Here is a 27,325-nt window from a genome sequence, read left to right on the forward strand (position 1 = left end):
CAGTGGTGGAATATCGCTGTTGCTTTCGTATAAATGAAGCGGACATACCTGCGTGGCCGCGATCTAATCCTGTTTACATAAAGTGAACCTGCTCCCGAGCAGGTTTACGCTTACGGCTCTGTTGCTATGGCAGCAAGTCCCGGATGAGCTTCGGGGAACCGAACGATCCAAGATCACGCGAAATCGTCAACAATCTAATCCAGCTAACTTACTTAGCGAGGTACGAAGAACGGGCCCCAGTACTGCTGGTATTTAACCTTTATGTCACATATATCAGATGAGTAATTCACTGAACCTACAACAGTCACTAGTTACATTAGCCTGGTCCCCTGAGCTCCTGGCTGACAGAGAAGGGATAAGAGTATCCATCCATCCATCCATCCATTCGCTTCCGCTTATCCTTTTCAGGGTCGCGGGGGGCGCTGGAGCCTATCCCAGCTGTCATGGGGCGAAAGGCGGGGTACACCCTGGACCGGTCGCCAGTCTGTCGCAGGGCTAACACACAGGGACAGACAACCATTCACATTCACTCGCACATTCACACCTAGTGGCAATTTGGATAATCCAAATTAACCTATCCCCACAAGTTGCATGTCTTTGGATGGAGGGAGGAAGCCGGAGTACCCGGAGAGAACCCACGCAAACACGGGGAGAACATGCAAACTCCACACAGAAAGACCCCGGCCTGATGGTGGAATTGAACTCAGGACCTTCTTGCTGTGCGGCAACAGTGTTAACCACCGTGCCAGCGTGCTGCTACTATGGATAGTAGGGATAAGAGTATAGAGTTAAATTGAATGTTTTTACAACAGTTTAACTTGATCTGGATGAATAAATCCTCATTAAAGGTTGCAGCATGATTGGTTGCATCATTACCTTATTAGATTGTTGGAAAACTAGAATATATCAACACCTCTAGGTGTTATAGCCCACTGACTTGGTGAACTGGTGAATCACTCATTTTTACTCTTTTAGGCTTCTAGAAATTTACAACATTTTGTGTGTTGCTGTGAAAATCTCTACTGATATTTGAGGTCCACTGAGCATATAGTAATTTAAAATAGAAGGTTTTTACAGGACTGTATGCAGCCCCCCTTTTGTCTAAAACATGGCAGCACTGCTTATGTTTAAAAAGATCCATCTAAAGAAATCTTTTGGAACAGTGTCCTTTGGAGAGACAACATAAAGGTGTAGATGTTTGGCCACAATGAGGAGTGAGCCAAAATTCCAACACAACAGATAAAGTCATGAGTACTTTGTTCAAAGCCACAGGACAAAATTTCCACACGCCTCTATACAGTCCTGTGGAAACTTTGTCCTGTGGTTCTGATCCTTTAGATGTTTCATTCAGCAACATATTTAGGTCAAATATCAGTTTGCGCGTGTTGGGCTCATTTTATATAGCGGTAATGAAAATGTGTTGGCATGCCATGATGAGCTAATTTACTCAATTAAAAATGTCATTGTGGTGATATCAGAAATTAGCAAAATACAGCCTGACAGAACTGTTAAAACTCCTTGTGCTGTTTAGCTAATCCCTGGGCACCCTTCACACTATGATTGGCCTTAGGATTACACCTTTAGACATGTTGTGGAGGTTATATAAGCTCATAGTATAAAGGTAATAAAAGCACTATATGAATTGCTGAATGTCGAATGATTTACTAGTACGTAGTACTGACTGATTGCAGCATTGAAAACTGCTCATGCTTTGGTTTGCACTGTATTTTTAAGCAGAATGTATATTTAGCTAGAAACGGCATCTGTCTATTTTTTCACTTTGATAAAGGGCAGCAAATCTGCCACCTTAGTAAGAAGACATGATTGATTTCAGCGCTCATAAAAATACCAGCCACATCTCCAACGTCTCCAGCTGAGTCATTAGTGTTATCCATTTTTGAGGCAACACATTTCAGCTTGAGTGGGTCAGCAGTTGCACCATTATATGCTGTAATTGAGTTGCAGTGAGTTTGTTTTCATCTCTGGCCTTCCTGCCAAATGATGTTAAAAATTTGTGGCGGGTTACAGGTTTTCTCATCTATCTTCTGTGTCAACATAGATCGTAAATAGTGCTGAGGCTCTGATTGTTGGCTATTGGTCTGTTGCCTCAAGAGTGATTACAGGAGGAGAAGATTCAGTACAGCTTAGTTAAGTTTTCCTAAAGGTGAGTTATGTTGCTTGTCAGATAGAAGAGTTGCAAAGTATGGTTTTAGTCATTATTCTGCAGTTAACACGCTATACTGCCACTCACACACAAATTAAACATGTTAAGTAAACGAATTACTGACACGAGCAATTTGTTACAATAAAATCATTCTAAAACATTTAGAAATTATGCCAGAATTTCACACTCTGGACATTTTTGGTGTTGTTAATATGACAGGAATGTCTTCGACTAACCAGAATATTTTATGAATCCCCTCCTAAATAAGGAATGTTTGTTTATCCTGTAATGCTGATACAAACTGCTGCACAGGAAAGTTTTTATTCTTTCCTGGTGGGTTTTTCCTGGGGAAAAAAGTCACTTCCTCTGGCTTAAAGGAATGTGATGATGTGTTTCCCACATCAGCAAAAGTAGGTTTGTCTGCCCACAGCCTTTGTGTGCAGACAGACTATTAATGTGTCTCAAGAAGCTTGGCATTCATCGACACATCGACACACAAATTCTGGAAAAGTCATCACAAGACAAGCCTTTGCGATATTAAATATAACACTGCTGAATAAAAACACCTGATCGGCCTAATGCTGCAATTGCTTTTATAAAACAGAATGAATAGATGCAGCTTCTCATTTAAACACTCTGAACCATAGCAGGCAAGACCCGACGGTTCAGGCTGTGTGGAAATGGCCCTGAGATAATCCAGCACGTAACAACAAGGTGCAGGGTCTGTAAGTGTCAAGGTCAAAATGGGATATGCCCTCCAGATTGGTTGAGGATGACTGAGCTAAGATCCTGTGGGACTTCTTGGTCTGTCTGGAAGTTGGTCTGTCTGTATCTGGAAGTCATCTGGTGGACAAGCAGAGGAAGGCGGCTGTAGTGATAGAAAGCTATACCACGTGACAGCAACGTGAGGGAGAAGGAACACGAGAAGTTCGAGAAATACCAAGGACTCAAAGAGGAGGTAGAGAAGCTGTGGAGGGTGAAGGCAACAGTGGTCCCCGTGGTAATTAGAGCACTCGGGGAGGTGACCCCCAAACTTGGCGAGCAGCTCCAACAACTAGCAGATTCCAGAAACAACATCCAAGATCTCTGTCCAGAAGTTTGCAGTCATAGGAACACCAAAGATACTGCACAGGACCGTTAACCTCCATGCCTCTGGTAGAGGAGCCGAGCTTGAAGGGGATATATTTATATATTTTATAACTCAATTACTTCTACTTGCAAAGATTGCAGTGCCTCTTTTGCTCGAGTGTATTTGAATGCTCAAAAGGCTAATGACCCCTGTTGGATATGAGCAGCCAAATTGAAGTGTCAGAAAATGATTTTGAGCTTAAATATGAGCCAAAAACAAAGAATGTCATTTGGCAGGAACATTTAATTGGACATTTTGAACAGGGTAGTGTTTGCAAAGGACATAAAGTACTGTGCTCAAAGCATTACACCATAAATTAGAGGTTATTGCAAGGTTGCAAGTCAGCTGATTTTGACTTTGCTGGGTTCCAACTGTGTGTTAAACAGTCTTGATGCACATTAAAAGGTAGGGTATTTTGGTTTAACAGTCCAGTCCATGATGGTGAACATGAAAGAATTAATTACAATAATTTCTTCATAGCTTACAGTATTTTAAAACTGTATGATTACTTTCTGACATTTTATTTAAAGGTTATTGTTTGTTTGGGAAAATTGTCCTCTCAGTTATCTTAAAGTCCTGCGAAATGTGAAACTGTGCTCTATTTTTGGGGCTGTATTCTGAAGTCAGATTCATTAAGTGACGGAGAATTCTGACGGAGAACGAACAAATGTCTTCCGTTTATACGGCATATTGTAGCAATTAAGTTGTAAAAGTCCCCGCATCCGTAGAGGTATATCTGAATCTGCACTGCAGCCACTTCAACAACTTCTAATTTAAATCGATTTTAATTTGCTTTGTATTCCCTTTTGTCACTCAGTCGTGCATTAAATAGATCTCAAGTCACTGAATTGCGCAGGGGTTTTCTTTTCATTGGTAAATCAATCAAGAGAACAATTGATCATATATTTAACTTATTATCTAATGCTTCCTGCCTCTGTGTCTTTGTCCCTTGCCACATGAACTGATGAAGTGAAAAGCCATGTAATGTAATGTGGTGTAGCTGTAGCAGACAGTAAGGGCTTTCTATAATACAATAGGCTGACAAATGACAAGGCTGCAGACATGATGAACCACTTTGAAACTCAGATATATGGTTTAAAAGTAATAGAACACCGTTGCTTCAAATCAAAGCACATTGAATACAGTTTATGGTGTAACACAGTGAATAAGCATGAAAACATCATTAGATAAAATCAGAACATTCTTCACAGTGACACAGCTTTGCACTTTTCAGAGAAACACTTTGTATTTGCAACGCCAAATATGTTGGAATGTATGTGGTATATGGGTTGGGGTTTTTTTTTATATGAAAGACTCAAAAGGAAGACCAAATGACTAATATTGCAGAAAAAAGATACAATTTGCTCAGGGAATGTGGATTATACTCTGACATTAAGAGGAGCAAATTAAAACAGCTGAAAGTTATGTTGCAGGACATTATGATACAGTCACACTAGTGAAGACAGTGATTGGAGAACATTATTTCGACTTTATGCAATGAACTTGCAATCTCACTGCCTTTGAAATGGCTGCTTTGAGGACGGCACTTACACTCAGTTGCTGTCTGTCATGATGATAAAATGGTCAGTCTGCTATCAGATGGCACTTGAATAACAAATATGTTGCTGTCTACATACACAGACATTCACGTTAACTAATTATATCAGCACAGATGGACTCAGATTGATTGCTACATGTTTGCAATCTTTATGCATGTGTATACAGTGGTCCCTCGCTATAATGCGGTTCACCTTTCGCAGCCTCGCTGTTTCGCGGATTTTTTTGAGTGCAATTTTGCTTTTTTTAATTATTTTTTTTTCACAGCGCATTGTGTTCTGCATCCTAATTGGCTGTAGACCATTGTCAATCAATCTCCTCCATGCCGTGTCTCCTGTACAGTACAGAATGCGTTCACCTTGTAAAATTTACATAAATCTTCGATCGCTAGCAGTGTGACTCTGAAGTGCTGCACTGTATATTTGTAAGTTTTCTCCCCAACAAACACTACAATGTCGACGAAACGTTTTGCACCGTCAGAGGCACCCGTGGGTGCTTTTGGTTTCATTCTATAATACTAAACTTGTTTTTCTACAAAGGTTTGAACTTTGAGAGTGTTTAAACAGGAGAGAAAAGTGTGAAAATGTTCATGCCTGTCTTATAAAAGTGTATAGTGAGGGGTTTTACAGCCTTAAAACATCTATAATAATTGTAAAAAATAAAGTTGGCTACTTCGCCGATTTCACCTATCGCAGGTTATTTTTAGAACGTAACTCCCACAATAAACCACTGTATTGGACAGTGATTATTATTTGCAAACCTTCAACTGCAAATTGACTTTTCTTAGAGTGACTGTTGTCAGTCCAAATCAGACTGCCACTGTTTGGAGATAGATTGGCTCCCGTTGGCCAATCTGTGTAGTTACCATGTGATCGAATAAGGTTGGTGGTGTTGCACCTTAAACTGCAGGTGACCAGTTGGTCACCAGAGCTACTTGTAATCCGTTTCTAACAGATTCAACGCAGTCACCAGTTTTTCATAGTTGCATGGAGTCAGCCATCCTGCTTTTACTTTAGGGTGATGGAGCCATTAGAAACATGGCAAGATAGGCCAGCATGAGACCTTTTGGACTGTATAGCCAGAAATCCTCTGGTCTTCTGAGAAATGTAGAAATAATGATATATCCTGATGCAATTTTTTATTATTTGCATCAGGATATATCATTATTACACTGACAAAGACTGCACACTGGTCAATTTAAATGTATGTAAACGTGAAATAAATACATGTTAATTTAGCAAAGAACTCGGTGTCTTCAATCATTTGTGTAGGAAATGTATCAAAATTTGGTTGTGGTTACTACAAATACCCAGCATAACTTCTACACAATCGCTTTTACAGTACAAGGATTTTTTTTCTTCTTTCTTCTTCAAGATCTTGACCAACACAACCTGGTTTTGTGACATATACTGTTGTTTATGTTTTCAGGTTGCTCATTCAAGCCAAGCTGCTGCAAAGCTCAAAAGTCTCTGGAGTTTATTCCGATAAACCTGCACACCCAGAGGATGAGGGTGACATGCCCCAAAAAAACAGGTACTGCACCTCTGACTTGGACTTGTTTTAGATTCATCATTGCATGTATTGTCTTCAGACGTCCTTTCAAGAGCAATTAGGTTTTGTGTGGGAGAACAGTTTCATTCTAAGTGGTTCTCAGCTCAAGCTGTGCACAACGTAACTTCAAACACGGTATGGAAACATTGTCACCTACTGTGCTTGACTTCTCCATCTGTCTGAGACACTCAGGGGGCTCAGACAGGGAGGTTCTAGGTCATCATCCAGGCTGAAAGGTGAGAATTAGCTTGGCCTAAAAAAAACAGACAAAACACTAATTAAGCCCTTTGCGTTTTTGTGGAGTGAAGGACTAGGCTGTCTCTTCCACTGCTGCTCTGTTGCTGGCAGAGGCTGTTTTTGCCCTGGAACTGTCTCAGCATATTAAGGCAACTAACTACTTCCTGATGATCTGTGAATGGGCTCCAGTGCAACTAAACAACAGATGATTGATGGAAAGTTGAAGACAGGCAAACGTTGAAATACATATCAGTCTTTCAGGCTTCTGATAGGACAAAAAAAATAGTCAAACAGAGACATTATACAGTTCTGCGACTTTTTATCTAAAAATATTAATATAAACTTTAGAGACACTATTAATTCCCTTCTGTTGGCCCAATTCACACCAGACAGAGATGCTGCAGCTTAAGTGTAATGCAGAGTATACACAGCTTCCACTGGTGTCACAATGTTAAGTAAGTAATGTTGATCCGCAGTGCAAAAGTCTCAATCCATCCATCATTTCTTTATATTTTGCTTTCAAGAAGCCAGACTTTCTTGTAATTGTAGATTTGTGTATGATAAGCCATCTAACTCTGACATATTGAATCAAAAAATGAGGCATCTAACTGATGAACAGACAACTTGGCACTCCTAACAGCCTGCTGTAAAAACACATCATTTATTTAATTTCTTGAGACTTATTTCATGGCAAACATAACGTGGTTTGACAGATCTAAAGTATCATTTTTGAGACAACAAAGTGATTCTCAAATAACTATTACACAAAAACCTGGGATGGCTCAGCGTGGTGTGCAGTGTGTCCTTAAAAAGTTTGAGGAAAGTGGAAAAGTGGAGGGCAAAAGAAGATGTGACCGTTTAAAAGATTATCTACAGCAGATTAACAGTATCTGAAAGTCATGTCCTTAAGAAAGGACAGGACATGACTGGGAAGAAATCCACCAAAGACCCAGATTTTACACAGGACCTGAGAGATGCACCTGCACATCAAGAAATGAGGGATGGTATTGTGAGTTTTACACAATAACACATTGGCTGAGAGATGTTTCACCAGTCGAATCCCTAGTCAAATCAGACTTTTTAAAGTGCTTTAAAGCACAAAAGTTATGGAAATGTGGCTTTCAGTACTTTGGTATGATTTTACAACTAATCCAAGATGGATGCAGTAAGCCAAGGAAACCATAAAAACGTAGCCTTCATCTTTCGTGATACTTTTAAGAAGCTCTATTTTACAGTATAGAGCTTCTACAGTATGTATCGATACAGCAACACGACTGGCTCATGGTTTCCAGTTCACTTGCTGATTGTCTCTAATTAGCTCAACATGTGCCAGCTTTCATGCATGTTCATCAGTGGTTATCTGATGTGAATGGTTAAGTGCAAAATTAAGACAGAGAGCCACTGATGAGAAGATTGTCTTTAAAAAATAGCCATCATTTCTGGGTATTAGGCTATCCTCGTGTTTTAATTTATTCTAGCAACCTTTATTGGATGTAAAATTCATTTTTTTCCCTTCAAATTTACTTGATTTGAAAAGGCAAAAGAAAAACCACAAGGAAAGAAAATGATTGCAATCAGAGAGGCACAGAAGACAATGAAAACTGGTCCTTAATGCAACTGAGTTTCAGTTTCAACTACAGTGAAGAGCTCTATTTTTCCATTTGATTTTCTGAAGTGATGAAGTTTGGCTATGTAATTTACTCAACAATGCAAAACCATTAATTTTCATTTTGTCTCCCGATCGTTCAGCAAGAAAAGAAAATAGGGAGGAAAGCAACACTTCCAGCTCTAAACAGTATTCATTTGTTTTACTGTGAGTGGCTGTCTTCTGCCTCTAAAATGACAACTATAGAATATTTCCAGCCTAAATGCACAGCTCGGCAAAGCTGAACTGAAAGCATTATTCAGCACTCATTTAGGTCGAGTAAAACAATGCTTTGTCATTGTTAAAGGGACTGTTGAATGGGTTAAGCATGGATTATAACCAATCATCCTGACTGCCACAACCAGTTTACTCTTTCCAGAAAGCCACTGTCCTCTCAGTATAACAGCTTGCTCCGTTGTTGATTTATTGAGAAACGGTCGGTGTGTGAAAAAGAGCAAGCAAATCGAGCACAAATTGGTCATTGTGCTAGATGTTCTGAAACCCGCCATTGCTTTTCAGTATACTTCTGCTGGGGGGAGAACCAATTAAGGGAACTTGGATATCTGAAAACTCCAGGGGCCAGACATGTGGCAGTCAGGGAGTGTTATGGCCAGGCACCTCAATAATTAATGGAAGAAACAGTGGGTAGTAGCAAAGCCTCGACATCAAACCACTATTGGTCTACAGTGGTGTTGTCATTTACTTCTCTGTGGCAAGACTTGCAACTGTTGTGTCATTAATTTGTGTTTTCAGCCTCTTTTTTTTGGTTAGAATATTATTGTGGACTGTTGTTTTCTCATGGGCGTTCATTAACTGACCAAGCACTAAACCACACCAAAATATTCACCCCCCCCCCCATACCCCCTTCTGTTTTTCCTGCTTTAATTGACAGTTTCAGCCATTACTCATTCAAATCAAGCCCTGTTCTAAGCACCTCTGTGCCGCCTAGCCGTCTGTGAAGTGTTTATTTACTTATGACCCCGGTGTGCAAATTGAAAAGAAATACTGTGACATTGGTTGTCCTTCCAGGTTAACGTGGGACCAGACCAAAATAAAGATGAAAAGATGGCAAGAAGTAGAGCCAAGCATACATAGAGATAATTAGAGGCTGACAGATATGAGATTTGAAAAAATGATTTCAATACCGATATTTGGTGACGAAAATCTGATATATTGTTTTTTCCTTTCACAGAACATAAATAGATCCTCTTAACGTTGGTTATGTGTCGTTATTTATGATTCCTTACTAAGGTAATATGACAGCGCTGTTTAAAAATTATTTTGCTTTATTGAAACTCACGTGATTACTTGTTGCCATTTGTTGCCAACATAGTTTAACAAACTGTTCAACTTCAACACTCATAACATGCTTGAAGGGTGTTTCTCCCATCTATTGTTTAATTGCTAATTTTTCATTTATTGGCCATTAGATATGGAGGTCGGCCCCTTATACAAAAAAATAAAGGAAGATATAGTAAGATGGAATTTAATTCCTTTCTTTAGTTTTAATTCAAGAATTGATTCTATTAAAATGAATGTATTGCCAAGATTTTTGTATCTATTTCAAACCCTACCAATAGAGATTAACCAAAGTCAATTTAATGAGTGGGATAAAATGTTATCTAGATATATATGGCAAGGTAAAAGACCAAGGGTTCGCCTTAAAACACTACAGCTGGCTAAGCAAAAGGGAGGATGGGGCCTCCCTGACCTCAGATATTATTATTTTGCAGCGCAGATGAGAGCAATAATATGCTGGTGTAACCAATCATACACTGCCCAATGGAAAACCATTGAGGAACAAATGCTGTCTATACCTATTCAGGCAACTCTAGCTGACAATAACTTACAAACCTATATAAAAAATACTGATAACATGTGGGTGAAAAGGACCCTTAAAACATGGAGAACTATTATAAAGGAATATAAACTCGAGACCAATATTACAGTTCTTAAATGGTGTGCTTACGACTCAGAGTTCAAACCTAATGAACTGGATTCTAGATTCAAGGACTGGACAGGTAAGGGCATAACAGCCCTGTGCAGTATAATGAAGGATGGAAAATTGTTCAGCTTTGACATGCTTAGAAAAACATTTTCATTAGAAAAAGAAGACTTCTATCGATATCTGCAGTTAAGGCACTATGCCGACACGAAGATGAGAAACGTAACAATGATAAACACACGCTTGATGGAACTGTTTATAAAAAGCTATAACTCAGAAACTATTGATAGAATTGTATCATGTCTCTATAAGGGTCTAATGGATTTGAAACCACATTCGACTTCATATATTAGAACAAAATGGGAGAAGGAAGGAGGGATAAAAATATTAGAGGAAGAATGGACGGCAATATGGAGATATCAGTGGATGTGTACCAGCTCACAAAAGTGGAGGGAATTTGGCTGGAAGTGCCTAATTAGATACTTTATAACACCTTCTCAGAAGTCTCATTATGATGATAACCCCCCTGCTTGTTGGAGGAACTGTGGAAATCAAAGTGCAAATCATTACCATATTTTCTGGGACTGCTCAATCTTGAGGGATTATTGGAGAGAAATACATAATGCCTTACAGGATATCTTTAAACGTGAAATATCTCTCGAGAGTAAGACTATGTTCTTTGGATATATACCTCAGGAATGGCCTAAATATGATAAACATTTAATAAATATTTTATTGGTGGCCTGTAAAAAGAATATCACCAGAAAATGGTTATCCCCAGAGAGCCCAAACATAAGTACATGGATGGAAATCACAATGGAAATTTATAACATGGAAAAGATAACAGCTTCTGTTAACCACAAGCTGGAGAAATTTACATCATATTGGGAAAACTGGGTTAAATATATCACGCCTCATAGGCCAGATTTTACTATTACAAACCAATAATTATGATGTATGTATATATATTTATAGGATCACCCCATACCAACACATCCGTGTTTTTTTTTGTTTTTTGTTTCTTTTTTTTGTTTTTTTTTTTGTTTTTTTTTTGTTTTTTCTCTTTTCTTAGGTTTGTTAGTTTTGTTTTTTGTTTTTTGATTTTCGGATTATGTGATGGTTTCAATTACTTCTATTGTTGTAAGTATTCTTCCCTTATGACTTGGATGTAAATTAAAATACTATTTCAGTATTTAAGGCAGATAACCTAAGTATGAAGAATGCTTACATGATGTACATACTGTGAATGCCTGCTTTTGAAACCTTAATAAAAATATGAATTAAAAAAAAAAAAAAAAGATATGGAGGTCGGCATATTTACATTTTTTTTTCATATTTTAATTTGAGCTGAAGCCGGAAGACAGCCGACATTAGTCATTCCTCATGTCTGTGTGTCTTGAAATTACTCTTATTAGCAGCATTTCCATCATTTCCGTGAAAAATCCTACTTGAAATTATATTAATATGTAATTTACTTTGACAGGATTCATTCATGTTCTCAGTTTTCTCAATTCGGGGTCCTCCAGTAACTCCAGTTTTGCAGGTTCTGCCTTTAAAAAAAAAAAATCTGTATCTAAAATGCTGTGAACTCAATTTTCTCTCTCTTTACAGATGCGTTTTACGACATCGTCACTGTTGGTGCCCCAGCTGCCCACTTCCAGGGCTTTAAAGGTGGTGGTCTCCAGCGACTCCTGAGCAGATATGAAGCAGAGAAAAAGAGGTACAAAATAAATGTTTACACCATGAAGGCATAGGTACCTGAGTGATTTAATCCAGGCCCATGTTGGAGGAACTGGCTTTTATTGACAAAAGAATCTAACTTGGTCATAATTAATACTGGCAAACAAATTTGTCCCTGGCCCACAGACTTTATTTTCGGAGCCCCATACAGTTACTTACAGCCAAGCTATTGCTGAAATTAGACTGGGACTCTACTGCCTCTGACAGCTCTATTTGACTCGAGGCAACAGGCGTGATGGAAAGGGTTTGTTGAGTCAGAACTTCCTCTGCACCTGTTCTTTTTCCTGGCAAGCATTTTTCTTCTTCCTAAATATGTTCGTGAACATTGAAGAGCCGCTTTTTTTCTACAACTTCCCAGCTGCCAGCTGCAGCTCGCACTCGAGTTTTAAGGTTTCAAGAAAGGGGGAAATTGTCAGCTGAGTTTATGAGCAGCGATAAAACTGGTACTACACAACGATGTTTGGAGTGCACATGGACACCAGTTGTCAGATGGGTCTGCAGTTAGTCTGCAATAATCCAGCCATTGTGATGACCTCTAATTTTTCTCATAGAACCAAGTCCTTCTTCTAAAACAATATGAATTCTTAAAAAAATATTTGCTTGGAGTATAAACTCTTTCTAATATACTGCTCTTTCTCAAATCAGTGTTCAACCTAGAAACATTTTTAGTGCCTTTCATTGACAAACAGGGAGATTTTTATATTTTTATGTTTTATTAAGTTCGGTATTTGGCTGTGAAGCATCTCTCTGCTTCATGGCTGGATGGGTTAAATGTGTCTTGTTTGCTTTCTTCACTGACCATCACTGCTAGATCTTCAAATCCTGTCATGGTGCTGGGTCTGTGATCCAACGTTTGTGTTTGAATCTTTGAGTTTTGTTAATTCACGATTGTTTTTGATTTTCAAAAATTGTTAATTAGTTCCCTTTACTGTCCCCTCCCTGTTCCCTTAGTCTCATCTCAGGGCTCAACTCAAGTCTTCTGTGTTCAGTTACTCTCATTTTCATGTTGTTTATCTTTTTATCTCTCAGTCCTTTTCTCATTGTTTCCTGTTTTATTTTGGTAATCTCTTATCCTGCGTGCTTAGTGTTTAGTTTTTGCTTTACTCAGTCTCATTTCCTTGAAAAGTTTCAGCTGCGTTCCCTGGTGTTTTCACTTCCCCTGATCACCCTCCTGTGTATTCATTGTTGCTATCTCCCCTAGTCCTTTGTCTGAGTGTCTGTTCTTCAATCCCTTGTGTCTCCCAGCTTTAGTTCAGCAGTGTTGGGACTAACACGTTATTAAGTAACACGTTACAGTAACTACGTTGTTATTGTGGTAACGAGCACGGTAACTAGTTATTATGCCAGGAACGCGTTAGTCGTTACTGGGATTTAGATAGGGTCGTTACTCGTTACTTCGTGTGGTGGCTATCGCGGAGCTTCCACAGATTCAGTAACATTAGCAAGTGGTAGAGGCCAGCAGGTGGATGAGAGAAAACGGACACAGAAGGAGGAGAGACCCGAGGTGGCCGCCGGTCCAAGTGTGAACTGAACTTCAGGTAAGAAGTTATGACCTGCAGTCTCTCTGGGTCAGATATAAACCAAGTTTAGGTGGAGTTTATTTTCGTTATTCTGACTTTTTCCATACTGCCTACTAGCTAGCATGACAGAGTTTCTATACAGCTGGGTGGGTGCTATGATGTTAATGATGTTGAACTTTATTTTGTTCATAAGGTTAATTATTAGAGTTGCCAACCGTCCAGTAAAAAACAGAATCGTCTCGTATTCAGAGAAAATATTACAGGTTTCATATTGAGGTGCAAAGGAACACAGTTTGTCCGGTACTTCAGCTACAATGAAAAAGACACAAAGCTGGATTTATTCTGTCATGACGCTGCAGCTGCCTCTTCTCCTCTCATTCTCTCCCCCCTCCCTCTCCTGTTTCTACTTCAATCATGAAACTGATCAATGATCAGCTGATCGGCTTTTCTCTCTTGTTTGTTTATCGCCCACTTTGCGCCAGAAAGAGGAAACCAGGAAATGTTGCGTTAAACAACAGCAGCACGTTTAAGCTTGATCAGCTGTTGTTAGAATTTATTTAATATTAATTTCTAGTATCAGCTGATGTTTGCTGGAGCCACAGAATCAGAATCAGAAACTTTATTGTCATTGTCATGAGAACAACGAAATTAAGAATGGTCCCCGATCATTGCATCATCCCTAGCAATATCAAAATATAAATAAAACAATAAAATTCAATAAATAAAATAGATAGAATACTTAAAACACTTTACACAGCTGTAAAGCTGCTGGTCATGATATGGTTTGGATATGTGGTGAGAGGGAAACGTGAAGATGAAACCAGGAGATGTCCTTACTGAATCATCAGAGCTGTGATGGGGAAACAGGTTTACCTTTTGTCATGAATGAGTTGAAGGGAAGTTATGAACTGTTTCTGAGAGACAAATAAGACCAGGATCCTTTTCTAAGTAGCTGACAGCTGGTAACTGTGCAGGGGCGGATCTAGCAAAGTTTTGCCAGGGGGCCATGTAGGGCATTAACAGGGAGAGGGGGGCACAAAGAAATACTTTTCTTTCTTATTCTCATTTAAAATGTCTAGCTTTTATTAAATAATTATCTGAATCTTACAACAAACGATTGATAGATTGATGCATATATACCATCAAAACAGTGTACATCACTGTCACAACAGCGTTTGTTTTCATTCAAAGGCTTTATGATTTTTCCTATAATGGCAGGCTGGTCTCTAGTCAAAATGCCCGGGCTGATTTTTTGTCCCAGTCCAGCCCTGTATGCAGCTCATCTGCAGTCTGGTGTTACCTACATCTTCCTATTCGGAAGGCAGAAGTTCTGAGTACAATCAAAGCACCACGACTGCAGTTTTTGTGTTGGATGTAAAAAGCGCACATGACGCTGTGACGTAGGCTAGAATCATGGCAACGGTCAATGACGGTCCAGGCGTGGGATTTCTCTCGTGGAAATATGCACATTATTTTTTTTTTCTATTGGTAGGTGGCACAGTGCACTTGTGGCAAGTAAGCAAGCTAGAAGACTGGCAAAGTTATGGAAGCAACACATTAACAAGAGAATTCTGAGTAAAACCAAAGTTACTTTCCCTAGTAACTTTGAAAGTAACGAGTAACTTGAAGTAACTGAGTTACTTTTGATAGAAGTAACTAGTAATGTAACTAAGTTACTAATTTAAAGTAACTTACTCAACACTGATGTTCAGTAAGTGGAAGATTTCAGTTTTCCTTCTTATTCAGTTTTGTTTTGTACACTGATCATCAGCTTCGATAAATTCTCGAGTTTCCTGTTTAACTATGCCTGAGAACCCAAAAGCAGAATCTGCTTTTGGGTTCTCACTTTCAACATTTGACAAATGACGTTGATAATGGTATTATGCACACACATACATATATAAAACTGAAAATGCCCTCAGGGGCCAACACATGCATATGAGTCTCTCAAACCCGAGATCAGCAGTATCCTGTAAATGTTGCTGTCTTTGCCTTTTGGATGCAGGATGGAGCTATATGTCACTGAGGTTCAGTATGTGGTCACTTGAGTGATGCCAGATGAAATGAAGGGTGATTTTTCCCATAGCTCCCCATAGAGTGCAAAGTCATTACAGACCATGCCAGATCCAATTAGTTACAGAGTTTGCAGCTCAAGAAAAGGGGGAGAAGCAAGATTGAGAGGGCTGAGGTATGGGTATAAAATGGATAAGCTGAAGGGAAAATAGTCGCGGCCCTGTGCTGATAATAAAAAATAAAGAAAGGGCTTTTTTTACGGTAAAATGCACAAGTGAATTTGCTGAAGATGGTCAGTTTTATCTGCTAGCATGAACAATGATAATGTTAGCATATTTTCGAGAATCCACTGAAGTGAAATCATTCACTTTGAATGAGAGATTAGACTTCAGAAATAATTCTCTGGGGAGACACAGCTTTTTGTTTCATATTTGCCTTAGCTAATGACTCACTGTAGCTTAAATTTTCCAATTTTCCGCCTGGCTACCCGACTACGGCCTGCACTCAGCCTGCATGTTTGACCTGGAATGTAGTGATTTGTCAGTAAAAACAGGAATAAACTCAAATTCTCCAAGTATTCACTCAGGCCATTATAACGGACGTGCACGCTTACTAAATGGCTGAAGGACAGGAAAGACACTCATTATTTTATTGTTCGGTTTGCCTTTATTGTGCACACACCAAACATCAGACCAACTATTTAGCGTAAAAGGACCTGATGAGGCTTTTTGTGTGTGTTAATGCGAAGTACTGTTGCTGTTTCTAAGCAAGAGTCCCTTAATTGCACTGTAAGTCAAGCCTATTTCAGCAGAGCAAAGATTCATGTGCACACACACACTCGCGCACGTGTTCATTATACTTCTTCCAGTATGCCTCCTCGGCTTTCAGAGGCAGCCTTTTGTAATCACATTTGATTAAAAAGGGAACAATCGGCGAGATGTGAGACTTGGCTATTCAATGTGATATTAATTCATCAAAGAGAAGATGGAAAAGGATTGAGAAAGGAAAAAAGGAAAACCTGAGCACAGAGGTGTTACCAGGAGGGCAATAAAAGAGCTATTTGTCTTTGTTCCCTGGACACTAGAAGAGAGAGACGGGGGGGCTCTTTCCAGATCCATTAAAAACCTGCACTCGCCAAACTTGGCATTGGTCAGAGTACGCAATGTAGTTTGTCTCTCAGGATGGGCCAGGAAAGAGTTTAATCAATAGCTACACTTAGTATTCCTCAAGGAATTTTGCACATGTACACACAGAGCAAAAGCATTTATCTTTCATTAATGCGTGCAGTCCCATTTAAATGTCTGTTTTAAAAGTCACTGGGTTATCATCCGTTTTTAATTTAACCCTGTAGACACTGGTTTTGGATTTTACATTACCAATTATTCATCTAATCTGAATAATGATGCATTTTTCTCTGCATTTTTTGGAGACAGATTCAGAATCCAAACATTGTCCCCTGTTTTTTTTTTTTTTGCCCTGTCTAGACTGAGGGAGACAGTGTGGCTGCATTTTACTGAAAGAAGGAGTTGCAACATAAACGTGTAGCTGGAACTTTTGTTAGGTCAGCTTTAGTTAGTTGGTGCAGACTTTATACAGCAGAGGTTCTCCCAGTATGTGTCTCTGAATTCTGTCCACCGTAACTGAGAGGGGAAGGAAGCACTGTCATTTCGCGAGGCCTCCCGGTCAAGCAGAACTGCCGAGTGACACATTTCAGGGACACAGAGAGCCTTAATAGAGTCTCACGGGGCTGATGTTCAGATTTAATGTGACTAGCAGCATGTTGTCCAACAAAATAACTTCCTCCCTGAATTACTGTGTGTGGTTGAGGGACAGGACATTGGCAGTGGCTGGGACTCCATGCTGATGGGCAGCAGCTTGTTAGTTCTTTGCCTGTTCTGGAGTCAGCCCGCTCCAGGTTGTGTGGATGATGGTGAAGGATGCTGGCAGAAGCCTTGAGGCTTCTCTGGTCACAGATCAGGGTCTGAAAGTGTCTGAATCATTAAGTAAAGTTTTGGCTGTTATTCTGAGAACCGCTCTGAGATCAGTGCCCAGTGGAGGATTCAACAACAGATGGGAGATTGGCGCTTTAAAGAATCTCATTTGAGATCAGATCTTCTAGCATGTAGCTACAGAAAACTGCATATTTTTACTGGGCCGTGAGGCAGTGGCCTGGTTTAAGGACCGTGATTAGAGCATGCTGTCTAAATGACAGAGGAGGCTTTGGCAGTCACCTGAAGTGCTCCAGAGCTCTGTGCTGACGTAGCTAAGTTTTACTCCTGCTGGCTGTCAGCAGGTTAGGGTTAGCTCTTCATTAATTTCCTCTACACTATTAATTAGCCATCCGTTGGAGGTGCTTGCTTAATTATGCCGCTGGGCCCAGTGGTTTTCTCTTTCTCATTACTGTCATAACCAATTCCTATTGATCAGATGGGAAAACCAAAGAAGTTCACCATGGACAAACAAAGAGTTTTAGAAGCATCTTGTCAGGCTTGGAATTTCCTCCTGAACTAAAGTTAGGGGGAAAAAAGTGGTGTGCCATTTGTGTCTGAGCATCTGGATGAGCGAGATGCTGCTTGTCTATGAAAAGTGAATCCTAAGAATGGTGATAATTTTATGAATGAATCAATGTGCAGGTGTAAAGCGCACTCAAGTGTGCCGTGCTTATTGTGGGAGTGGCAGCACACCTTCGGTATTTTAATGACTGGTGCAGGGCGCACCGAGAGTGGTGAGAGGTGGGATTAAAAGGAATCCATTATCATACATTATCAGTGAGTGTGTTAAAGTCTGGCAGCAGTTCTTTCTGAAAACATTTCTCTTGCCACAGTGCTGTCTGTAAAGGAGCCTTACCTGAAAGGAAACCAATATTCACAGTAGAAGGAGACATGTGAGTGCAAATATTGTCCGATGCAGACGTACCTCAATAGTCAGATGAATCAAATTGTTGTTTCCGACATTTTCATTTCATTGTGTTGACGCCACAGACCACAGCATTTCCATTATGAAAATTATGAAAACTTAACAGCAAACTGTGTAAGAGTCAGCACAAAGCAAACCCAAAAATACACATTAAAAGCAGAGAACACAGCAGTGCAATGCAACAAGACACACTGCACAATACAAAATGAGATACAAGATAGAGCACTATAAAACAGGAAGATAATTATTTGACTCCATAACTGATCCCAGTTTTGTTTAATATGACATCCAAATCAGTATGCAGTTTAAGTTCTCTTGATGAAGACTTCCTCATGTTGAAAACAGAGAAAAGCTTGTTTTAATCAGACCAAATTTCCATACTGAGTAAACATTTAAATTTTTCTAGATAATAAGCCACAGCATTAAAAATAATGTTTACACTGTAACTTTCAAATAAATGACAATGCTGGGGATATAAAGTATGAGTAATACCAGGATTGTAATGTTAAAGCATCAATCTAACCTTATTATAATGCACACACCAATGCTCTGTTGACTGAGTAACTTTCATCCCTTAAAATACTGACCCTGTACATATTTAAGAAGAAGAAGAAGAAGAAGAAGAAGACCCTAGTGAAGCAGAGTTAAGCTTGTGTCCAGAGACATCCACAACCATCTGGCAACCACCTATCTTTAGAGAAAATAAGTATCCCCACATCAGTTAGTGAGTGGTTGCTGGATGTTGATTGTAGATGAAATCGATTGGTCAGGCTCTAGTCACATAAACATAGAGAGGTTAGCATGGAGCATGTCAGCTTGTCTCCTCTTGCTAGCTACTTCTCCAGCAATAGCACCAGTGTGCAAAGTGTCATAGAAACCAGAACCGGAAATAAAAGTTAAAGTTGCGCCTTTTGAAAAATGATGGCAGCATTGAGACGCAGCTTTTACTTTCAAGTTTAACATTCTTGCTTCTGGGTTGCGTCCCACTTTTTCAAATTTTACAACTGCTTCGTGACAGTTTGCAGACAAGTGCGCTTCTTCCATCCTCCAGGCCACAGACTCTGCTTTACAGTTCACTGCATAAACCAGAAAGCACGGCAACTCTGACGCATGTAACTGAAGTCTCGCATAGTGTAGAGAGTTAATAAATGAAGGTCAAAGGCTGTCATGAATAAAATATATATATATATATATATATATATATATATATATATATATATATATATATATATATATATATATATATATAAATCAAATGCTGGAGAATTTTTTTTTGTACAACTGCATCTAAGATTTTTAACTTTCTTTGATAAAATAGGCCAAAAATAAATAAGCAGCACGTGAACAAAGAGAGTTTGTGAGATAAATGTTTCCAATATTTAATATAAAAAAATATCAAATTCTCGATGGATCATAGTCAGGAGGGGGCTGTGTTTTGATGTGTGCATGATTGCTACTATTAACAAATATAATGAGTCCCAGTATGGAGTATAGTACAACTTCAAATTCAGATACTACAGTTTTGGGGTACAATAAGTGGTTCTTAATGGAAAATGACAGGTCTACAGGACTGCATTTGTTGGTTTAGCGCAGACTTTCCCAAAGTGTGGAGCCCGCCACCTGGGGGGGGGGGCGCAGAGCCGTTGCAGGGGGGGCGCAGTATGAAGGGGGGGGGAAAAAGAAAAAGCAAGGCTTGGACACTGCTAGCACGGCGCCTCCACAAACACAAAGCAGGAGATGAAGCATCGCTGAATATGTTTCCAAACCAACTTCATTCTAAGCCAAAGACTAGAAAATATGGTGAAGCGTGTTTTCCCTTTGGTTTCACCTGCACAAGTGCCAAGGTAAGTCTCCCCTGCTTAATTGGTTTTCCCTTCGTCGGGAGCAGCGCTGGGCTCTTCAAATCACGGACAAACAGGATCCCACATTCTTGATTTTTAGTTCACAAACACTTGTTGTAATGACTAACTACTCCTGACATTTTGGAGATGTTAGCTCTTTGTACAGTAAAGTTACAGCGGGATACAAATAACATCAGGCTGATCCTGCCACGATTTGTTCCCCCGGTTCAAATCACGGACAAACAGGATCCCACAGCTGTTTAGTTTTTTAAACCCATTTTGCACAGAGAGGCATTTTTTTGAAAAATTTATTGATAGCAATGTTGAATATTATTACACAGGAAAAAAAAAACAACTACACCTAAAATAATCACACCGTGACGCCTCTGCCTTTCTAAATGGAGGGACAGTAACTGCGTGTATATATGTAAGCGTGTAAAACCTGCAGATAGAGACAAAATAGAAAACAAAATAAGATAGAGACAGAATCTGCAATTCATCTCATGTAAACAATAACGTGGTGCAAACGTAATACAAAAGGGGGCTAGCAAAAAAAGTTTGGGAACCACTGGTTTAGCATAACATGCAATCATGAATTTCAGTGATGCGTTGAAATTGTATGACACATGCATATTATTAAAAACATAACAACAGCAAAACTCCCACTCAGTTTATCGAAAAGTCTCAGTTTGTCCCTTTGAGGGGGAAAAAAGAAAACCAGTTCACTTGAAATGCTTCATGCATTACTGTATGTATGGAAATGTAAACTAATGAGTCTCTGAGGTCTGTAGTCATACACATAAATATTCATGAAATACATACAGTCTTTACAGTTGGGATAGTCGCTGGACAAATGACTCATTCATGTTGTGAATTTTAATGAACACATTAACATTCTCTTCTCATACTGTTTGGAGCAATTGTAAAAATGTAAAAATGTAAAAATATTACAAAATATGTAAAAATATTTCCCAGTGGCACTAATAATTCTCTTATTAGTAGCATCGAATCTTTTATTTTCTTTCCCAATTAATTTCTCACTTCTTTTGTGAGGATTAGATATGATGTTGCAATGCAAGTCTCGCAGACATAATAGATCAGGCATTCAAAACACTCTGATAAAATGGCAACAAAGGTAGAAAACATTAAAAAGTTTTTATTGGAACCAATTTAAGTCAAACAGAAGGTTTTGGTCAGAGGGAGGATTTTATGAGTTCGGTAGTATCGGGTTACACTGTGCATACACTGTGCATTTCTGTCATCCTTTTGCTTTCTTGGGATCATGTTTAAAACACCTGGAACACAACACTCCAAAATTACATCAAAGGTGGAAAACGCACCCAGGGCTTGAAATGACACATCCTCCTGTGCTGCCCTTTTGCCCACTCATTAAGTTTCACAGATTTGCATTCACAGATTTATGCTGTTTTACCTTTGCACCATTTGCTATCTTGGTAGACCTGCTTGAACTGACAGCCATGCTGATGAGGCAATTAAAGTTCCTCGCCTTAGCCGGCCTTAGAGGGGATCAATTCTGTCCTCTAGCATCAGGTGGCGGGTCCCAACATTCATTATTGCCTGCAAAGGCTCCCTAATGGGATTGGATTTGTTCTTATGAGTCAACAGGGCTGTTATTGAATCTGAGTTGCTGAAGCAGTTGTCCTCTTCCTACAACTTTCTCCTTTGCCTCTTTTCTGAAGTGTCTTTGTTGTTGCAGTCCTGAAGGATTTTCTTTTTGGTTTCTCTTTAGTTCTGCATAATGTACTAAGACAGATGTAAGCTCACAGGGGATGAAAAGGTATTACAGACTTTACTTTGTTGCAGTAGATTATTCACTTTAAGAATTCTGTGTGGTGCATATCATAGCGTTTGGTGGTATGGTTGTGGAAGTGGGGATAATAGAAGTGAGTAAGTAGTAATGTTGGGGTTCTGTGTGGTGTAGTACTTCACACAGTTTTCCCTGTGTCTCCATCTCACTTAGTGATTGCTTTGATTAGCTTTAAGCTTGTGGGTGGTAGTCCTCCAGGGGGCTCATTAGCTGTAATGACAAGGCCAAGAGTTTAAAGTTAGCCAGTCACACATAGTTGGTAGCTGGTATCTACTACGGCTAATTTCTTAAGGCCTTCAGCTTTTCACATTTATTGATACATCAGGTAACAGAGTTTCACACAGGGCAACATCTAAAGACCCACTTTCTTTCTCTCTCTGCAAATTATTAAGAGCGCTACAGAGAATTTTGTATTATATTTTGCCCTCTTTGTGTGCACCCCTCCCTTCATCTCCGTCTTTTCTTTTCACTCTCTTTCTTATGTCAATTATGCCTTAGGATGTGGCTCTGGGGTCTGGCCTACATAGAGGTTTGCACTCGAAATTGTCTCGGAGGGTTGCAAATGAATGCCTCGCTCCACGCTACATTTGATGGCAGGAAGTCAGCAGAAACTCATTGAAAGTCACTGGAACTTTACTCGAGGAGAATGTTTGATTGGAGTGATTTGCCCCGAATCTAGAACTGACAAAAGGTGTTTTTGTCTGCGATTAAATAGCTCCCTGGAAATGAAAAGAGGATTCATTATTCATAAAGGGAAAATGGGTTGACATTGGACTACAGGTCCAATTTGACAGTTCAGGCTAAGTACCTGGAAAGTGTTCCCTCTGACACTTGCATAGTAGCAACACGTACTGAAATGTGCTCGGGAAAATGAGTGTGCCGAGACAATATGTTTATAGTCAACACAGTTAATTGTTTATTATTTAACCTCAACATAGAGATGATGATCCCCCTGAATAATGTACTTCTGATCAGATGTGAAGGGATTACTGTTAAGCTTTAGTGGAGTTGTTGTACAATAGGAATAGCCAATGTATTTAATTTTACTGATGTCGTCAGGAGCTAACACTTGTGGTGCAAGGTGCCAAAAAGACACCTAACAAAGTGTCAGTGTAATTAGATATCACTACTTACTTTAGGTCACCCTTGAACTACCTGATTTGAACAGCCCAGCGCTGCTCCCGATGCAGGGAATTTTGTTTCAACAACAGCCTTCTTCAGCATGCACTGCAGCATTGAAGCCAGTTGGACCGTATATTTTTCCTGTTAGTCCCTAATATTGAATGTTACAATAACCCAGGTATTTCTCCAGTGGATTCAAAGCGAGTAGGTGGATGTCAGGTTTACTGCCTCCAACGCAGTCTGTCCAGACGTGTATCCCACCAAACCATATTCCTGTGTGAGCTACCATGTGAGAAAGGGCAACAATGCACGCTATCTCAACCTGTTCCTCTGAAATAGTTTGGAGTTAAGTGAAAACTGCTTTTTTGAATGAAAGCCACTGATGATACTGGTGCTCTAAATCAGAGGCTCTGTGGTGTGGGAGTTAACACTTTCACCTTACGATCCCTGGTTGAATTCTAGGAGAGGACACGCCCAAGGGAGGGTTAAATCAGGAAGGGTTTCCGAGACAAAATCAAACAGATCCATCTGCTGTGATGACGCCTTGGGATACAAGGGAACAGCTGAAAGCTCCTTTACATGTAATTCACATTGCAGCTGGTTACTGGTTCAAAAATATTTTTCATGGATACAGCAGGTCCTTGTACCTTGTTTGATATCAGTGCTGGACGTTTCCTTACTAGCACTACCTACTAGCACTAGTTATGGTAAATGCTATGTTAAGTGGTCACTAAGAGAATCAACATCACAGGTCAAAACAGTTCTCACATGAGCTTCTGTCCAGAGCAGCTATATTCTCAATGTGATAAACTCGTGTGGAGTTTTATTCTTATCTGAACTGGGGCTCTTTCAAACCTCTCCAACCTGCTATAACTATTCCCAGTTCAGGGCCAGGCACTGCAGTCTGATGTTTTTTTTTCTCTCTCTTTTTCCTCTGTCACAGCTTCAGCACTGCCTACCAGTGTATCTACTACTCCCCAGAGCACACAGCCAAAGCTCAGGAGGTACTCAACATCATGAGCCTCCTCCAGCCCCTCATCACGAGGTTAGTGGACCAGCTCCTTCAGGCTGCCCATGAGCACTCTTCCCCTGGACTGAGGGATGCACTCAAGCACCTTTCTGACAAGGTGAGGCAGCACTTAAGCCTTTCATTTGCAATCACTTCCATCTCACCTATCTCTTTATTCCTCTTTACATCAAGCTGCTGCAGTACACAAAGCATAGGTATGTCGTGCCAAATGATTTTTACCTCAGAAACGAGAGCCCTATATATTAATCTTTAAATGTGGTGATAAGTTGATGAAAACCCAAATTAAATGGCTGCCCTCCAACAGGAGTTAAAACACCAAAGAGTTACTTTGCACCAGCTTTGATAATCTCTGACTGGTAGTTGGCTCACCACAAACAAAAGCTGCAATATTCAGAAAAATAACTTTAAAAACTGCAGTTGCTTTGAAACCATTAAGCACACATACACACAGAGACATGCATATACTAAACAGACAACCCCAGGAATAGATCCATAAGTCATCATAAAAACGGCAAACTAACAAAAGTGAATAGCAGCATGGAGGTTTATGGAGTTGAGGCGTTTTTATCAGTATAATTAATGAATTACATCTGGTGCTGTCAGATTGCAATCTGTTGTGGGAGAGATTGTTTTTGCCACAGTGGAATAGAGCCCAATCAGCCTGCTTAATTGGTACATTCGCTCTGTCACCACTTCCTCTCATCCTTGATTAGACATGCACACATTAGCCAAGTAAACGCCTGGCCTGGTCAGCACAAGCAGTGCTGTCCTCTGATTAAAATCTCAAGCTGTGTTTGTTCATGTACGTGAGTGATTCTGAGGGTGACAGGAGGATGAGAATGTGCCTCTGTGTTTAAAAGCTGATGTGGCATGACTCTCTTAAAATCCCAAGCATTTTAATCATGAAGATAACGCAATATATGAGTATTTCACACGCTGACACCTGCACAAGCAAGTCGACTCATTTTGTTTTGTTTATTTGTTTATTTTTTTCAAAAGTCTCAAAGGAATGATTTGACATTACTGGGAAAAGGTTTATAATCTTTTTTGACCACATGAGATGATGAATACATCTGTCATGTCCATATATAATGTATGAAACTACATATTCTTTACTTAGCTTGACTTAGCTTATCTTAGATTATCTTAGATTAGATTAGCGTATAGACTGGAGATGAGGAAGAAAATTAGCCTGATTTTATGAGGTAGCTTTCTATCTGCTGTTTGACTACAGTTAAAGCAGTACTAAAATTTTCCTTTATCTCTTATGAAGTAAAGAGGCTTCACAGTATTGATGATAAATGTGACATTTAGAAGAAGTCACAGCTAGCTAGCTAGTACCACAAAGTGCTACCAATGCAAAATCACACTGGATAAGATTATGGATAAAACAGACACTTTGCATAGATTAGCACTGTGGGATTGTCTTAGATGCTAAAGAAAAATATGGTGTGTTACAGTTTAAAAGTAGAGATTGTAATAATATTTTTATGAAATTATTTAGACCTGAAAGTTTTATATAATCACAGCCCTATGAAATAAATGTTTGTTGTGGTTAAAAAGTTGCCTGAAGGGTGCTGGTATAGCTCACCTCGTTGAGTAGACAACCCATACAGCTGTTGCAGGTTTGAACCCTCTCCAAGACTATTTATCATGTGTTTCACGCTGGTTTCTATTCTAGCTTCCCTGTCTTCTCTCTACTGTCCCATATCAATAAAGGCTTAAAAGCTAAAAAAAAAAAGAAAATCCAATAAAATAAAAAAAATGTAAAAGCAAACTCTTCAGCCGTGGACAGCAATGAAGCACCCAGCACATAGTTTGTGCTGAGTTAATGGCAGAGAAAATGTGGACCTCTGCAGTTACTGAGTCAGCAGAGCGTTGGTGACTTTTACCCACTCCGAGTTTCAACGCTCGGTGATCTGTAACTTTGGTCGTCTGCCACTTTGTGGGTGAGTTGCTGTGCTTCCTAAACCCTTCCACTTTGTAGTAAAACCATTTACAATCGACTGTAGAATATCTAGGAGTGAAGAAATTTCACAAGCTGACTTGTTGCAATGTTGGCATCCTTCTACATTACCTCACTCAAATTTTGTGAGATCTTTAGAATGACCCATTGTTTCACAAGTGTTTGTAAAGGCAGACTATATGGTTGGTTGCTTGGTTTTATGCACCTGTGGCAAACACCTAAATTCAGAGATTTAGAGTTGTGGTCCACTACTTTTGTCAGTATAGCGTTGTTTTGTTTACCCTGGTTCGTTAGCAGCAGTAGCCTCATTTTTAAATTGCAACATGTTCAACTATCACGCTCATAACAATACTGCAAATCTTGCAACAAAATAAATGGCATAATCATTTGACAATAAAAACTAATCATTACTTGCAGCCCTGTTACAGGCAACATCCTCTTGTTTTCAAGAAAATTAAATGTATTTTCTGTCCATTAGACAAAATATACTATTTCTCCTGTGAGTATAAAGTTTCTTGAATACAGAGCATGTGTTGCACTTTAAAGGAATGTGGGAAAAATGACACTGCCATAGAAAAGGTTTTACACCGAAGCACTGCCTATGACTTTTCCTTCATAGTTCTAACCACCTGTGTCCAGGCCCAGTGCAACATTTTACTCCAGTGCTTTTTGCCACACACTTTCTGATTAGTTTTGAACATGGCCAATGTGCTGTTGCTTTTCTATACGTGGTAATGATTCTGTTGATGATGGTGACAATAATAATTTCACTCTGATGATAATTATAGTGAAAAGGCAATTGCAACACGTCCCCCCTTCCTCCAGCTGTGTCCTTGGGCAAGTTATATGTCCGCACTTTAACGGTTACCTGGAAAGACCGGCAGGTTTGCTCATCTATGCATGATTATGTCAGATGATGCTGTGTGTGGAGGTCATGAATGCAGGGGTAAATGTCCTCACAGCCCAGTGTTGCTGGAATCTGACCAGCTCTATTCATTCAGCCTCTTTCCACATTTAAAGTGAAGTTGCATAAACTGAAACATTTCTATTTTTATCACAACCAAACTGTGCTCATCCTTCAGGGTGAAACCATTTGAAACCATTCGGGGTGAACAGATTCC

The 27,325-nt window shown here is 39.5% G+C and overlaps 1 protein-coding gene across 1 annotated transcript in view; it reads left to right on the plus strand.

The window, feature by feature from the left end:
* Positions 1-27,325, plus strand: part of inpp4b (inositol polyphosphate-4-phosphatase type II B) — a 187,820-nt gene that overhangs the window by 138,616 nt on the left and 21,879 nt on the right. Inside the window, exons 10-12 of the mRNA XM_085356898.1 lie at positions 6,279-6,383; positions 11,840-11,948; positions 24,152-24,335. Coding sequence (XP_085213024.1) covers positions 6,279-6,383; positions 11,840-11,948; positions 24,152-24,335 — 398 coding nt within the window. The remainder of the gene's footprint in view (positions 1-6,278; positions 6,384-11,839; positions 11,949-24,151; positions 24,336-27,325) is intronic.

The sequence above is a fragment of the Diplotaxodon limnothrissa genome, linkage group LG6 (assembly GCF_057381915.1).
Source record: "Diplotaxodon limnothrissa isolate DT_005_m linkage group LG6, D_limnothrissa_male_GT1.1, whole genome shotgun sequence".
In the NCBI taxonomy this organism is placed as follows: Eukaryota; Metazoa; Chordata; class Actinopteri; order Cichliformes; family Cichlidae; genus Diplotaxodon; species Diplotaxodon limnothrissa.